Source organism: Aptenodytes forsteri, unplaced genomic scaffold, assembly GCF_000699145.1.
Source record: "Aptenodytes forsteri isolate BGI_AS27 unplaced genomic scaffold, ASM69914v1 Scaffold55, whole genome shotgun sequence".
Classification (NCBI taxonomy): Eukaryota; Metazoa; Chordata; class Aves; order Sphenisciformes; family Spheniscidae; genus Aptenodytes; species Aptenodytes forsteri.
The window spans coordinates 7,358,029-7,375,276 of NW_008796063.1; the positions used below are offsets into that span (position 1 = coordinate 7,358,029).

A 17,248-nucleotide genomic window follows, 5' to 3' on the forward strand; every position below is an offset into this window, starting at 1 on the left:
TCCCCCGCCGGGCTGGGGGCCGTGCTCGGGGCACGCTCCTGGAGTGTCGGAGCCGTCCTTGGTGCATCCTCCCGGGGGCTTGGGGTGCCGGGGGCTGAGCTCGGTGCATCGTCCCAGGGTGCCGGGGGACTTGGTCCTTCCCCGCAAACCCACCCGTGCGATCCCCATCCCGGGGATCAGCATCAACTGCCCCTTTTCCTAATCAGCAGGGCCGGGGGGCTCAGGTGTCCCAGGAGCAGGACCTGCTTCTGCAGCGTTTCCAGAACATGCCTCTCACCCAGCAAACCTCCGGGCTGGCAGAGCTGTCTGACTGTTAGGGTACAGCTGACCACTAAGAAATCTTGGGTGTGGGGTCTGTCATCGTCGTCCCCCCCGCCCCAGGCCGTGCTGGCTTTGTGGCTCCTCCGACGCGGTACTACCTTGGAGCCCCCTCCTTCTCCTTGGCTGTAAAGTGCACATAAACATCCCCTACCTGGCGGCACCACTTAAAAAGCACTTGATTTCTTGGGAGGAGGCACAGCATTACGGTGCATTTATACGGCATGATGAACCACTTTTATCATGCATGTGCTGGAGGGAATATCTAACCATAGCCATACCTGTTTGGGCATTCATCTGTATGGAAAATGCAGCCTCTTTCCTGGCTAACACTGGGGTTGTCTTGCAGAAACCATTTAGTCTGTCTAGACAAGTATGATGAAGAGGAAAGTGCCTGGAGCCGCGAATGACTAGAGCTCGGGTATCTCTGCAGCGTTAGGTTTGTCGTACAGCGCTGATAGGTGTTGCTCGGTGCTTTTGGGTCTTTGGTTAGCAAATGCACAGCACCCAGCCAGTAGAGTGTAGAGGTTTGTTTCATGTAAGAGCAAGGGAAGAAGAATGCAGCCAGCCCTTCATCACACGTGCATGGGAGAAGCATCACAGAGTGTTTAACCAGACTAAAATGAACAGAGAAAGCACTGAAAATGATGAATAAATGGGTGATGAGGGGGAGGAGGGGGAAAGGCATATACCGTCAGCTCACTTTCTGGAGGGTAGCACAGAGAATTTAATGAATGTTTGTATGGCACTTAGAGAGTCTCAAATAGAAGGCACTAAAAAAAAAAAGGTAGCATTATGTATGAGCATAGAATAAATAAAGTCCTTAGGACAGAAGACTGAAACTAGGAATAATGTATGTCCTTAATACATATTCAAATGAAGAAAAGTGTATTGAGGAGAGCAGGCTTTAACGTAAAACAAAATCAAGGGGAAAGTGGATGCGTAGGTGTTCTTAAATACTTAACAACACTTGAATAACAACACTTAAATAAGGACAGATGGAAGCATCTGTCTCCATCTTAGGTATTTAATGACCTTTACAAATCTAGTCTTTAATCCTGCAAACCTTTCTGCATATGAGTTGTCCATCTGAATTGCCCAACAGTCCAAGTAAATTAATGAGGAGGATTCATGTGAGGACAAGCTTCCAGGACTGAGCCTTGCGGCAATAACGTATCAATCACAGTTCGACAGACAGGTAGATTCTCCTCCCAGTAAATGCATGTGTGAATCCCTGATGGTTTCCACAGCTCCAGGAATGACTCATTTTGAGAGAGACCACACAAAGCATCTGTTTCCGAGTCACAAACATATTTGAGAGACATTACACATAAATATTATTGGGATCTGGCAGTACGTGAGGCCAGAAGGTTTTATCTAACTTGATGGTCTGGAACACACACAGATCTGACTCAGTGTTTTGTGGCCATTTAGCGCAAAGTGAAAGGAAGATGCTACAGTTCCTTGTGGGTAACGCGTATGGGGATGATCAGGTCCAGAGTGTATTTTATCCGTGAGCAGAGGAGATCGATTCTGAGAAGGGCTGAGCATCTGGAACTTCCCCCGCAGCCCCTGGGAGTTGCCCCGTCTCAGGTCTGAACCTGGCCAAACAGATTTGGTCTGACCCCTGTCGCTGAGCATATTCAGCAGGCAAAGCCTGGCTCTGTGCGAGGGGCTGTGTTGAGGTCCTCGAGGAAGGAGCTGGACTAGCGAGAATTTTATTTGGATGGGGGTTAAACGCTCTCACACCTCGGTGTCCTCTCTCTGTCCCATTGCACTGGGCTTTCTTACCCATTGAGAGTTCAGCTTCTCAGTCAAGAAAAATCTCTTTCTATCCATGCCAACAGATAAATTGAGAAAATTGCTTTCAGGCTGTCATCTGTGTGATACTGGGAAGGAGAGACTGATCCTAGAGTAGCAGTAGCAGACACCAACTGCAAATCTCGGGAAAAGAGCTGTTCAGCAACTAGGGCATGTGTTGATAATTAGTTAATGCTTGTTGTCTTTGCTCTGGGCTTTTCATTTCTGTTGATTGGCTATGAATGTTCTGCACTATCACTGCTTGTTTACAGTACAGCACCTAACTTAGGCAATTAATCAGTTTTAAGAGACTCTGCTAATGTCCCTCTGACATCCAAAGAGCTCAGTTAAGCCAGTCTGCCTCTAAATACTTCACAAGAGCTGAGAGGGGAAGGAAACAGAATGAATCTCCTTCTGTGCATCTGCAGCCTGCAGTGTATATGAGAGAGTCAGAGTTAGAAATGACTTATAAAGCTGACTTATAAAATAAACAACTTTAGAATGACCAGCTTAAAAAAATAAATATGTATATATATATAAAAATTACAATCTGTACAATGTTAGGGCCAAATTCCATAAAATACCAAATCCATTATGTACTGAATGCCCTTCTCTGGACCTGTACAACATAGATTTTCTGCACACAAGACCATTACTATCTTGTCAGAATATCCCGAATGAACTTGCACTGTACGATAGTGCCTTGGCTTTTGAGAACTACACTGTTACTGTCAGCCCCAGGCATATCTATCCAAGAAAGCAGTGTCAATATAATAGAGAATCAATGACATATCTGTGAATTACAAAAAGAATAATTCATAGGTAATTTTCAATTACAGAGAATAATTTATAGGTGCCTGATTTGCAAAGAGAATAATTTATGAGTAACCTGAATTACATATAAAGCACACTTACAGGTTACTGTAAGAAAGGGAGTATACCGACTGCTCAGCTGTCATGTGCTGAGAGTGGATTTTGGGGGCATTTCTTGTGAAAACACCCACCATGGAAAAAAATCCGTTAAATTCCATAGTAAAGAGATTTGTGTAATATGCCCAATCTGATCTGAAACCTCTGTTACCAAAAGCCAGACGTACAGCCCGTGTTGTCCTCGGAGCTCCTGCCTCACATCACGCACCACAAGCAGCAAGGCCACAACTGGGTTCCTGCAACAGAATCATTGGAAAAGCCTGTCCCCAACAGTGGACAAGGAGCCAAGTGCCAAAACCTTTGGGTTATGCGTGTCCCCGCTGCACTGCATGGATGTGATGATGAATAATATGAAAGATGTGAATAACAGAAAAGAGAGGGAGGTCTCCATAAACTGAATTAGGATTCCCGGCACAGGCTGGCTCCTTCCCTGCGCTGTTAGGGACCCTGCGGGTGCCAGGAGGACACAGGCTCATGTTTCATACTGCACAGGTGGGCATCGCTCCTTCGTACGATCCAATACGGGTGCTCCTTGTTTTGGAAAAAATACAACATTAGTAAATAGCTGCAAGATGGAATGACAAAATTCAGATTGGGAATAGGATGTTTTTTTCTAATGGTAAAAGTAGAGAATGGCACACCAGTGGTCATGGTGAGTGTTTCCACTTGCAGCAGATCTTTAAATTATTATTTTGCTTAAAGCATTTCCTCAAGTGCAACTATAAGTTACTGGCTTTTTAAACAAAGAGAGTTACTTTCTCCTCCTTAGGACTTGCTAGTCAAGTCCCACGGCTTGTCATTAAACAAGGGGCCAAATTAGCCGCTTTTTACTTTAAAGACATAATGTCTCCTTCCTATATACCTCAAGGGCATTAGGATGCATTGGTGCTTCCACTTCTTCATCACCACCTTGGCATCTTAAACTGAGGGGAAAAAAAATATCCAAGCTAAAGTGCTATTCCCTCCTGAAGCACTGCATCAGGGAGTTATACAAGGCACCCTCAACACAAGAGCTAAAACTTACAAAGCCCTTTTTCACTATGAGGGTGGTGAGGCACTGGCACAGGTTGCCCAGAGAGGTGGTGGATGCCCCATCCCTGGAAGTGTTCAAGGCCAGGTTGGACGGGGCTTTGAGCAACCTGGTCTAGTGGAAGGTGTCCCTGCCCATGGCAGGGGGGGTTGGACTAGATGATCTTTAAGGTCCCTTCCAGCCCAAACCATTCTATGATTCTATGATACTTCAGTTATGAAACACTATATTCATATATTAGATCAAGCACAAATAACATCTACTATAGTTAATGTTGTAAAACGGCTTCTTTTTTAAACTGCTAAAGTTGTCCATAAACATTTTCTGAAGCATTAGTTTTCTCCAGTGAAGTATTTTAGAAAAGCTTGTTAAAGAGAAGTAATTGTGTTGGATTTGGAGAGTGTAACGGGTCGTTGCTATTCTGTCGGAAGCAAAACCCGTCTTTCCAGGAGAAGGAGGCATGCGTTGCTCCAGACTGCGCATTGCAAGTGAATTCCTGTGCTTGAGCTTTCAAACCACTAAAGCGTAATGACAGACATCCTTGAGCATGGTGGACATCACAAAACACCCATGCTCATAGCTGGGAACGTCTGGAGCTGGGTGAATGTCCCCTTTTAGGAAGCCTTGGGAAACAATGTATATCCCATAGCTTTGGGTACACACGATATTCCATGAGAGTGCCCCAGGGAACACACGCTAAAAGACTGTGCGCTCATTGTATCTGCTGGTACATACATCCATGCTTTGCTCCTTCCCATTTAGAGGAGAAAAATCCATTCATTTTCTAACCAGCTCCTCCTCCCCCAGACCCACGCTCCATTTATTGCCAGGAAGCGCTGATGAAAGCGGCTCGTGCTTCTCAGAAACCTTCTTTGACAAGATCACTCTCAACCGGGACCAAGTGCAAAGTCTCTCCTTGACTTCCCTAGGAGCAAGAGACAGCCTACTGGCTGCCTAAAATCAATGATTTTAATATTGCTAATAGTTTCCCAGTGTAAGTAAGTTCTGCATATGACCAGAAAAATGATGCTTGTATTTAAAGTTTGTGCAGAACAAGTGAAATCTTGGCCCTAGGAAAACACAAAACTTCACCCTAGACCAAGGCAAAACTCCTGATGACCTGGTGGGGTCAGATTCTCACTTCATCCTCCCAAATCTGGAATCAAGTCAGAAGTGTAGAGATTTGGGTGACAAAGCACAGAACAACCTCACACAAACTCTTGTTGCTACCTGTAAAAACCAGCAGAAGCAATCTGGACATTTTTTGGGCAGTAAGAAGAGGCGGCTGAGAAAGCATCGCAGATTTTACTTTTAGACTTTGATTGGATTAGGGCCCTTGTACCACTTCAGATCCCACCGTGCCGTCTGCTGTCAGCCTTTAATGCTAGTGAAACACAAAGCTTGCAAAAATAAAAGAAAACTGCTTACCTGCTCCCTCTGCTAGGCTATATACCCTTAGCGCCAAGAAAGATCATACAAAATCAGTCTTTTTTAGGGACTGCTTATACATACAAATATCTTCCCAAGGGTTAGATGTAAAGAAATTCAGTGTTAATTTTAACAGGCTGCCACCTTTCTCTTACGGTGCAAACTACCAGAGCCTTCTCTGCATAACTGAGGACAGACTTTGGCTCACGTTGGTACTGTTTTTTAAATACTGAATTGTTATGTTGCTGTCCTCAAGGGCCACTGAATGTCACTTACCTGGCAGAGCTAGGCTGCAGACCTACTCAAATTATAGACTTAACTAGTTCCTCCTAAAAATATTTCACCTCTTTTTTTCTGTGATTGAATGATGCTGTTACAATGGTGATGGTCAGCAGCTGATACATTTGCTTATCCACCCAGAAAGCTTGTCTGGTTTCTTTTAAGTTAGTATTAACTTGCCTAATAGAAGCTAGTACGTATTCCTAGAAACCCTGTGCTTTCGTGCATATATACCTGTGTATTTTTCATTCTGCTGTATACAGGTGGAGCACTTCCCCGTGGTAGGCAACTTTGCCCAAAGTACTGCTCCAAAATACTCTAGTTCCACTTGGCGTGATCTCCTTACAAAAAATGAAAGTCTTTGGAAAAATCCAGACATAGGTTAGCCATAGGCGTTGTCCTTTGTTTCCTCTTTTTCTTCCCTTTCCCCAAGACGTCTACTGCAATCTCCATAACTGCACAAACTGCAATGGGAAATAGGTGCTTGACTTCCGCAGCTTTGGAAAACGCTGGCCTTAGAAAGGACCCTGGAGAGGATATTTCCAGGATGCTCTGAATTAATTTCTTTCTGCTGCAGGCTTTCATTTGCTCTTTATTTACCACTTTACATCATCACCAGCATTCTTGATGCTAACATGGTATGACATGAAGTTATTCATGAAGTGACATGATGGCAATGGGCCCGTACCTATCTTGCTAGAGAGGCAGCACCAGCAAACACGAGTCTCGCACGCCAAGTCCCACCTGTGGATCAGGCTGGGCAAACCTTCCCACATCTGGCAGCCTGACAACAGCACTGTGAGCCGGCAGGTGCCCCAAGTCAATACCGAAGAGTGAGGATTAAAAGCTGTTAGAGGAAATTGTCAACAGTGAACCGCTGCTTTCACTGGTGTCAGGTAAGTCAGAAGTTTAGGCTTCTGATAGATAGATAGATAGATAGATAGATAGATAGATAGATAGATAGATAGATGATAGATAGATAAAGACAAGATCTACCTCTTCTTTCCTGCCACGGACCTGTGCCTTTGAGAGCCCCAAGGAGTGTGGTTTAGCCCAAGCAGAAAGGAGCACCACCTTTCGACATCGTATGAGGGCCAGTGCAGCCAGTTGCACAACACACAGAGGTATTTCCCGTGTTATTGGGACTTCAGGATAGAGCACCAAAAAACACCCCAAAAAACAAAACAAAACAAAAAATCAAACTATCTGATTTAATCCAGACATCTGGTAGCAATAATGGGGCTATGCATTCTTGAGCACCATCTACTGGTACATTGCCCATAAACCAGTGACACACGCAGATGTAGAGCACCCTATAACAGCTACTCTCACGTAAATGCGTAGGACTCCTGGCCAGCACTGTGTACAGCATTTATAAGTTCCCAGTCAAACCTCACAGCTGGGATCTTGGGGCAAACTGCTTTGAGAGCAAAGTGTGAGAAGGTTTCCAGGTCCCTCGTGAGGCCATGTGCTGATGGTTGTATCCCCTCCTGCAGGCAGTACGCAGAGCACCCTATAACAGCTACTCTCACGTAAATGCGTAGGACTCCTGGCCAGCACTGTGTACAGCATTTATAAGTTCCCAGTCAAACCTCACAGCTGGGATCTTGGGGCAAACTGCTTTGAGAGCAAAGTGTGAGAAGGTTTCCAGGTCCCTCGTGAGGCCATGTGCTGATGGTTGTATCCCCTCCTGCAGGCAGTGCCACAGCCGGTGGGTGTCTCCGCGATGCTGCAGTGCAAACACGCTCAGGAATTCAGCTTTGGGCCCCGGGCTCTGAAGGATGCGCTGATCTCCACCAACCCAGCCCTGCAGGAGCTCTATGCCAAAGCTTTCTCCAGGGCGGAGAAGCTGTTCCTCTCTGAAGCCTACAACCCGCAGAGAACGCTCTTCTGCACGCTGCTCATCCGGACGGCTTTCGACTGGCTCCTCAGCCATCCCGATGCCCCCGAGGACTTTGAGACGTTCTATCACGCCATGCTGAGGAGGAAGCAGAACTTCTGTCGAAAGCACATTTACCTGCAACCTATAGGTAATGCGGGCACCTTCACTGAGCCACCTGGAAAGACATGGGAGGGAGGTGGGTGGCGCTGAACGCTACTAACATCCTCTTCTAAGGACTAACCTGCAAAATGCAATTGCCATAGCAAAGATAAGTGTAATACCAAAGGCTCTGACTTGCCCCAAGCCCAGAGTCACAAGCCATGATGACAACCACCAGTAGACCTGCCCTGTAAATGGCATGTGTGCCCCTGGGTGAGACTTGCTATGACTGTATGCATGCATACATATATATATATGTAAAACAATGCTGGATAAAACAGCATTTCTGGAGCTCCATCCCTGATGGTTCATTAAAAACAGCCACCCGTTCCCACAACTTAAATAGGAAACAACCTTCCTAGCACATCTGCTCTGCTAATGAGAGAGTGTACTAATGCCTCGAGCCACCTCTCAGAAAGAGCCCCCTCTTCTCCTCCATATCTGTATAACCATCTAGAGATATCTGCCACATCCCAGAGTAAGCAATTAACTTCAGAATGAACCAGCCTTCCTCTTCCCCAGTTGCTGTGGCCAGCCCCACAAAACCCCTTTGGACCTTACAGTTCACCCCGGCTTTAAGGAACTGATAATAGGGCTTCTCTTCTTAGACTTAATTGAAGGGCCTGCTGGGCTCTCGCTGCTGGATTCCCTCCAGAGCTGTGTTGAGTCTTTCTTCCTGGGTCTCCGTGTGAAGTGCCTTCCCTCCATCCCCATCTCTTCCATTCACTGCTGCTACCGCCACAGCCGGGACACGGATAGGGTGCAGCTTCACGCAGGTAAGGACCTGGGAGCGGGGAGCCCGTAGAGACATCAGCTTGGCACGAGGGCACGAGCCCTCCCTTAGGAAATGCCTGAAATAACCCTTCATTGCCTGACCAGGGAGGGGATGAGGAAGGGAGTGAAAAGGGAGAAATCCTGTTCCCATGGAAAACCCAGAACTTTGAGGCTGGAAACAGGAATAAAGAAACAAAGTGACTTTCATCATGTTTTCCTCTGCTGTCTGTATTTTTCAGTGCTGTTATGTTTAGGTCCAGCTCTGCAAAGTGATCGGATCAGCTCTGCGGGAAGACACTGTAGATTTGGTGTAGCCTGAGTTCTCCCATCTCTTGTCCAGAGCCAAAGTAAATTAGTGGCCTGGATGCCGCGGGTGGGGAACTCACTAGCCTTTCATGTTAGGAAATTTGGGTTCAAGTGTCACACGGCTCCCCAGGGAAATGGGTTTGTCAGCTGCCAAACTCGCGCTGCACAAACATCCATCTGGAACAAGCTGTTTGCAGGTGCCGCGGGCAGCAGGTGCTCAGCACAGACCCAGCGCTGCAGCGGTGCGGCTGCTCCAGCTCAGGTCTGAAATGCCCGTAGGGAAATTCTTCTACTTCCAGGTGCTTATTTCTATGGGTTAGTACTGAATTCACCTACATCTCTGCCCTTAGCTCTGCTTTGTTTTAACTCTGTGCTGGGCACCGCTTCAAAAGTCAGGTCTCCTTATACACTGATTTGAGGGGGATGGGCTACACAGCCACAGTTCTCCATCTGAGATGCTGAATCCAGCAGCTCTACCTATCTGTGGCTTGGATTACATCCTCCTCCCCACGAGCAGCAGAAATTCTGGCTCTTGCATGCCTTCCAGGGATGCTTCATTTTAACGAACATCTCTCTTGTATTTGTCCAGATGGGATCCTGAATTTCCTGAAGAACAACAAGCCCATGGATGCCCTGTGTGTCCTTGGACTCACTCTGCTGGACCTTTACCCATGTGAGACCTGGAGCTTCACGTTCAGCAAATTCCTGCCAGGACAAGGTGGGATTGGTGTCCCACGATCTCCTAGCATGGCGTGCGAATAAGGCAGCACTGTACCAAAAAGCCTTCCCTGGGAAACTGGAATAGCCAAATCTTATCCTTAACATTTTATTCACTCCCTGATAAGGGGAACGAGGTTTTCCCAATTTAAAATTAGGGGAGTCAGGGCTCCTGATCCAGACAAAGGTAACTGAGGTGCTACAAACCTTTTGGGAAGTGTGTGCTCAAGTGGACTGTGCTACAACAGCTTTCTTTTCAAGTTGCCTAAGCTGAGAGACAGTCAGAAGAGAGCTGATGACTAACTTGCATGCGCTTCTCTTTACAGAAGTGGGAGTCTGCAGCTTTGCCAGATTTTCTGGGGATTTCCCCCAGGCTGGCTGTAGCAGCTTAAATCCGCTCACACAGAAGGAACGGTTATGCGATGTCAGCAAAGAAAGCAGAGACCGGACATTGCCGTTCAGTGCCCAAGAGATGGTCCAGTGCTGTAAGGTAGGACCAGCAATCTCCTGCACCCCATATTTCTTGCCACGTAGGGTTAAATATAAACAATCCATCTCTCAGCCCGGTGAAGCAGGCATGAGACTCTGCTCCCAGAAGACACAGGCAATTACAGCTAAGTCCACGCACTTACACAGTGCTAAAGAGCTTATATTTTAGTGCACCACGTAGACACCTCTTACTCCCCTTGCCACTGGAGCAAACTATAGTATCAGCTGTATAGAGAGGCTACAGGATTTGCCTTATGTCATGCAGCAACACTGAGACAAAAACCCTGCCCAGCTCCCAGGTTCATGCTCGGGACATCTCAGTATTTTGCTTGTCAGGCAATGCACGGGCAGTACGATCTGTTAGCTGATGAAGTATTCAGAGATTAATCAGAATGTCTAGTGGAGTTGTGTGTTACCTAATGGACAGCTGGGAAGGGGTGACTGTGTCTTCCTCAGACGTTGGTATCCGTAAGGGGAGAAGAGCGCTTGCCAGACCTGCTTACACGGATGGATGAGAAAAATACCTTAGACAAATTTGCACATATATTTATATGCAGATGCCCTTAAACCCCATCCATCTCCAACACATCCGATTCATGAGTGCTGTCCTCCCTCATCCCAGCACCTCCCCTTTGCCCTCTCGCCAGCTCTACTTCTAGTATTTCTCCCAAAGCTGGCCCACGTGAAGCCATTTCTGTCTGCATCCCCTGGTATTTGCTCAGGATTTTCTAGTTTGAGGTCTCTTCCTGTAGTAATTTCAAGTGATGTTGGGTGGCAGTGGGAGGAGGAGGGGAATCCTCCATCCGCAGCCTTTCTACAGTTGCCAATTCCCAAGGTAGTCATGCTCGGCCAGCTGACTGCAGCTTAGTTTTTGCTTTGGCACAAACATTTAGAGCGTCTGCTTTGGAAGGACCCAGATCTGTTATTGCCAATAGCTTCTTACAGATTTCTCACGTGGACTGTGTTGCTCTTTTCAGACCCCTGTGGGACTGGTTTTCCCCTTAAAAAACCCAAACAAACCACAACACTGTCCTTGGGGAAGAGAGTGACGGCAGCTCTGCCCTAGAGCTCTGAACATGCTATCTACAGGGTCTTCCCACAGCTGCTTCTAAAAAACACACCCGCCCTTCCTCCTCCACCATACAAATGTGGATGTTGGGGCACTTGGGAAGAAGGGAGCCATGTTCCCCTTTCACCTCAGAAAAGCTTAGGCTGAAGGACTGCCAGGGCTGAGCAATGAGTCGATTAGACTGTTGGGGAGCAGGGAAAGCGGAACAGGAGAGGAGGAAGAGGAAGGGGCAGTGGAAGCAGGAGTGACCGTGTGCTCCTGTGATTTTCGCTTTCCTGAAAGGTGACCTGCCACGAGATCTGCCACCTGATGGGGCTGGGGACCTGCCGCTGGCTGCAGTGCGTCATGCAGGGTGCGCTGAGCCTGGACGAAGCCCTGCTGCGGCCCCTGGAGCCGTGTCCCATCTGCCTTCGGAAGTTGCAGCACATCGTGGGCTTCAAACTTGTCGAGCGCTACAAGGTGAGAGACAGACCCACCAGCCCTTCCTGGAGCAAAGGGGACATAGCAGGGAGCAGAGCGGCTCGCCCCAAACCACAGCGCTAAACGTGCTGTAGCAGCACGTTAAACCCAGATGCTGCTCTTGGTGCAAGGTGCTAAGAGAGAAAGCTTACACCTAAATAAGGGGGGTGTTGTACGCATAGTCTGAGGCTAACGTAGCACTTCACACAATCTCTAGGGCTTTTGGCTGTTCACAACAAGGGACAGTGCAGCAGTCCGACCACATTTGGCTACTTCCAAAAATGAGGCGGGAAGGGCAGGCAGATTTCAAGCCAGAGCAGCAGTGAGCACAGCGATTCCCACATCTATGCCCTTTCCTATGTGCCACCATGGTTTTCTGCCTCTCTGGGACTGCTGGTGACAGGGAGAAAATATTAAGTGCGTACTTTGCTGCAGTTCCTCTGTTTAAAGATATGAGAAAGGATCCCAAATTATTACCCCCTAATAAGTGGAGGGTCCCAGACTCATCTTTTGTCTCTTCTCTCCCACCCATAAAACTGTTAACACCCCATTTAGACAACATCAGGAATAGTGCTAAGACACCCTTATCTCTAGGAAGGGTTTTCTACCTCTGCTGTCTACAAAGCCAATTCAGTAGCCAAATGGCTGGTGGAATAGAAAAAACGTCATCATTCTCACTCAATACCCTATCTTCTTCCTGGTTATAATTCCTGTCTGACACACATCATCTTCAGAGACAGGATTTTAAACGGCTGCCTATTTTAAAGTCTGTGGGTTACATTTGTAATAAGATACATGCAGAATGAGAACGGGGATGCCTCTAGTTTCATTTAGCTTGGAATCAAACACACAGAAGCACGGCAAAGGACATGGGGGGGGGGAACCCTATGTTTCTGTGGTTTTGCTGCTTGTCTGTGCATCTGTGGTGGTGTTAGACCTGTCTCTGACTCTGTGGCTGTTTGGTCCCTGCTTCTGTCTGAGAGGTGCCTAAATTGCCCAGACTACCAGGGGAATAAATTCTGGTTTATTTAAACACCCAGCCTGTCAGCATCCAGCTATTGCTTTCTAGAAGAGAACTGCCATCTGCATTAAGCTTTTCTAGAAACGTTTTTGCCTTTACACCTGCAGTAAATACTGTGATTGGCTCAGCATCCCCTGGCAGCAGTGAACACAAACCTGGAGAGGATACGCTTGCCAAATGTCACATCTGCTTCCTTGACAAGGAAAAGCTTAGATATAGTACAAGCTGGTATAAGAGAGTTGTGATAATCTCTGTAAGAGGCTTTGCTATACCATTGAGAGGAAATATAAATGCCGGAGATGAATTAAATAGTTAAGGAACCTGACAGAAGAGAGCACAAAGCATTTGGAGACAATATCAGATAGCAAAGCTACTTGCTAAGCATGTTTTGAGAGGTTGTGGCTGGCCAAGCGCAAGTCTGAAGTCACATTTCCGTTTGGAAAACTAGCACGGATCCCCACCTGCCACGTAACAGCCCCGGACGCTCGTAATAAGTGCAGGAAATGCCAGACACAAAGCTGTTCCTCACCAGGAGCAGGTAATGCTGCCGAAGTCTGCGACTGAGACACGGCTACGGGCAGAAGAGCATGTGAGGCAGGAAACCAGTCCTTATGCAGGAGGAAGAGCCCCTCAATTTATTTATCTGAGTTGCACTCAAACATACTCTTTTTTTTTTTTTTTTTTTTCATCACAGCTGCTTATTCCAGCATCTTGAAAACTGGATGCAAGTCAATTCTCATGGTGTTTCCCCACCACAACCAACGTTTCCACCTGCTCCTTCAGCAGCATCCCAGGCTGTTCTGCACGTAGTGCCTAGGTTAGTTTGCAGCGGCCACGCTGCAGAGGAAAACAGTGCTTGAGCTGCTCTTAGAGGTTGGCTTAGCTACATCCTCACCGTGGTGTTAACTGCAGTATCTGCTCTCGGGCGCAGTGTGGCTGCGCTGCTGCTGGGGATGACAACGCTGCCATGGCAGGGGGGGTTGAAAAACTTCCAGTGCCAAACCCGGAGCCCCTTGAGGTGTCAGACAACAGGTTTCATTCCTAGTGACTTACTTGGGGTGGGCATCCACATCAAATGCTCTTGCCTGCAGGTAAGCTAAATCCATGAAGAGGTTATCCCTTTCTAGTTAAATAGGAGAACATAAAAAGAGGCTGCAGCCCTACAAACCCTTCCCCAGCTCAAATCAATAAACCACCCAAAGGATGAGAGACAGGAAAGATTTTGGGGTTTGGGTAGTGATCCTCAGTCAATCATCCCCTCCTTTTGCCTTAAACAATCCACATGTACTGTTTGAACATCCTCATCTCTGCAGCTTTTTCTCTTCTTGGGACTTGGGCTAAGTAGCAGCTGTGATTCCTTCCCAGATTCACTACTCTTGGAAATTTTAAGAGACATTATAAAATCATGGGCTGGTTGTAGCTTTCAAATAGCTTTGCTGTCCCCTTCCCTAGTCTGACTCCTATTGCAGCTTCTGGTGCCACCTTTGTTTTTTAAACCCAAAGGGAGGGAAGGGCTATTAGAGGTGGGATGACGCAGGAGAAAAGTTGTCCCTTTACATTTTTTCTTGCCCCAGAGGGAGGGGGTGGGGTGGATTAACTTAGCTGAAAGAGTCCATTTTATTCTCGTATGAAATTCTTCCCTGAGGCTTCATGCACAGACTGAAATGAGAAACGGGGCTAATTTCTCCCACCCACTCAATTTGAGCTCTTTATCCTTTCTGTCACTTGCCTGAAGAGAGAGCAATAGAGGAGGGAAGGGGGGGGAGCAGCGGGGCGCTGCAGGAGAAGGGAGCTCTGTAGGGCTGGAAATCTCTGCCCACTTCTCAAACGCTACAGCTCACCCTGAGCTGAGCACGTACGGACCCAGCACAGTGACCAGCATCTCAGGTGAATACTCTGTCACCCCTGTGTTTCCCAAAGCGATCGCAGGGCTTTGCGAAGGTATCAGCTGGGAGCTGCAGAAAGTCAAGATGAGGAAAGAGGCACAAAGGTGTGAAAAAGCTGAAAAACACACAAAAAACCCCCAACGCATGCCAACAAGGCAGACAAGGAGATCACCTTTTATCCAGCGATGACTGGAGTACTGCAATTCGTTCCCCAAAGCATAAGGAATAAATGTGCCAGAAGCAACCCATTATATGCCCCATTGTAGCATTTAATATTTAAAAAGGAAATTGTCTCAGACATTTTCCTTTCATTAATTCTTTCCTGGAGCCCAGCCTTCCCACTTGTGCATTTCAGCTCGAGAGGGGAAGAGCTATTCTTAGGAATAAAATGCACATCACCACAGGAGTTAACTTGATGAAACAAGATTCTTCACCACTATCTCAGGAGCTTTTATAATGACACAGTTTCCTCTAGAGAGGCACTGGTTTGGCACTCTCAGAGATCATATCCACACAGCGAGGAGTGAATTTGTGCCATTTTTCTCCTACCATCTTCAGTAATAAGGCAGATAACAGTCCACATCTGGCTGGGGGCAGAACTGCCACAGATGCCGACTCCAAGGAAATGAGGCAAGAGAAAGCCCCTGCTTTGTAGGGTAACCGTGAGTTGTCTGAACCCATCTCTTGGCAGAGAGCACCACAGCATCTGAAGCTGAGCCACCCAAGATGACTAGGTTTACCTGACGAGCACTGGGAAAGGCGTACCTGTTTTCTCTCGTTCTCTAAAATGAAACCTTTTCCCCTCTCGCCACAGAAACTCTACGCTTGGACACAGACCGTGTTGTCCACGTGGCCAAGGCAAGAGTCAGCAGACCTGTCCGCCTCGGAGGACATCCTTCCGTTCAGCTCAGACTCTGGGATGTGCTGCGAGAACGACTCTGAGGCTGTGACCTCCTTGTCTGAGCCGCTGACACCGGACACTTGCAGCCAGGCCCTCTCCATCGGCCAGGAGCTGGAACAGGACGAGCATTCATGCTCGCTGGCGGAGGCGCACAGCCAGCCCCAGCTCGCCAGGCCCACCAAGTCCGCAGATATCATTAAAGATTATGAACTGTGGCTGGAGATGTGCATTGCTGCCCTGGAGAGGAACGTCTCCGAGGAGGAACTGGCTCAAGTAGACAAGACCGTGGATGCCCTGGCTAAGTGGGAAATGTTTACAGGACAACTGCCTGCTATGAAGAAGGACCTACCCTTTGCTAGGGACAACACTGGGCTACGGAAAGTTCTCGGAGACAAATTTTCCTCCTTGCGGAGGAAACTGAGTTCCAGAAAACTGTCCAAAGGGGAATCGTCCCCTCATCGCTGGCGGTGGGAGGAAAACTAGGCTGGGTCTGCCTTGGGTTGGGCCAGCTTTGCTCCCACAGCTTTGGCTATGTTACCGCCCTGCTTCTGACCTTTCTCACCACAAGTTGTTGCTGTCAGAGAGAAACAGCAACTCCCCACAGGAATAAAAGGTGTTTCTTTTTCTGAGATTGCTAACATTTTTGATGTGATCGGTTCTTCTCTAAGGGTTTTTCCTGTGCTGGTCTAAGCGACAGCACAACTCCAAACCCACATCAAGTCCTATGTAGGTGCTTGTATTTTCTTGCCTTATTTCATTTGGTCTGAAGTCAGCCAGGAAGGGGTCTATGCTAAACACTAAACATGTTCACATAGAAGCTTGGTCCATCTGGACAAACAGATGCAAATTAAACCAGGGCACAGATATTATTTCTCCCTCTCCATTTCCCCCCATACCAAATGTTCATCTCTGTTCTAGTCGCTGCCCCATCAGCCAGAGGTTGCGCCGGAGCACAGGAGCACAGCCGAGGCTGATGGACTCATGCTACGAGTAGGGGGGGAGAGTTGGAGGAGGACGGGCACAGAGTCAGTGAGTAAAGCAGAAAGATCCCTGGCAGCTCGTCTGCCATAAAGAACAGTGTTAGTGTGACAACTGTCTTTTGGCGGACACTCAAGGGGATCTCCAGAGCGGCTTCAGTTCTAACAAAGCCGGGCTTGGAGCTGTGAGCTGTAACTACTCACATCCTCTGTAGGCTGGCACAGGAGAGAAGACCTTTGAAAACATTCACACACTCATTGATTATTAACTTAAAAGGGGGAACTACACATGCATTCTTCTCTTTCGGCCTTGAGAAGTTAACACCCTGGCCCTTTCCCTCTTCTCCGCTCCGTAAGTCACCCAGTGAACAGGAACGGGTGCTGTGCTGGCACCAGGAGCTGCAGAGCCTGCCTTCCCATTGCCGGGGCATGCCGTTCCTCTCCGGCTATTTATAGACAGAGCTCAAGAGGACAACGGGTTTTCGAGCTCTGTAACAGCAGCACACCGGGGGAAGGCTGACCCTCTCCATCCCCAGTTCACTCAGACCTCAGCACTGATAACGCTCTCTTCAGCTCACAGCTACATGGCCATGCTTCAGATTTCTCCCATCTAAAAATATCAGCAGGTAGGACTGGGTCCAGTTCAGCTGAGAGGAGGGAGAGGATGTTTTCCTCAGAGGAGCTAAGAGCTTTGGCTTTCCTGAGTGCTCGCCCTGTGCACTTCGAGGGCCTCAAACCGTGCAGTAACCCTGCAATGCATTTTTGGAGCGGGAAGGGAGAGAATCAGTGGAAGACGTTTGAAAAAAGCTTGAGATTTACTCGT

The 17,248-nt window shown here is 47.7% G+C and overlaps 1 protein-coding gene across 1 annotated transcript; it reads left to right on the plus strand.

The window, feature by feature from the left end:
• Positions 1-7,511: 7,511 nt before the first annotated feature.
• AMZ1 (archaelysin family metallopeptidase 1) lies at positions 7,512-16,071 on the plus strand. Its single transcript, XM_009286400.1, has 6 exons — positions 7,512-7,815; positions 8,435-8,602; positions 9,496-9,624; positions 9,950-10,113; positions 11,464-11,640; positions 15,362-16,071. Exons 1-6 carry the CDS (start codon positions 7,512-7,514, stop codon positions 15,929-15,931), a joined length of 1,512 nt encoding a protein of 503 aa, XP_009284675.1. The 3' UTR covers positions 15,932-16,071.
• Positions 16,072-17,248: the final 1,177 nt, after the last annotated feature.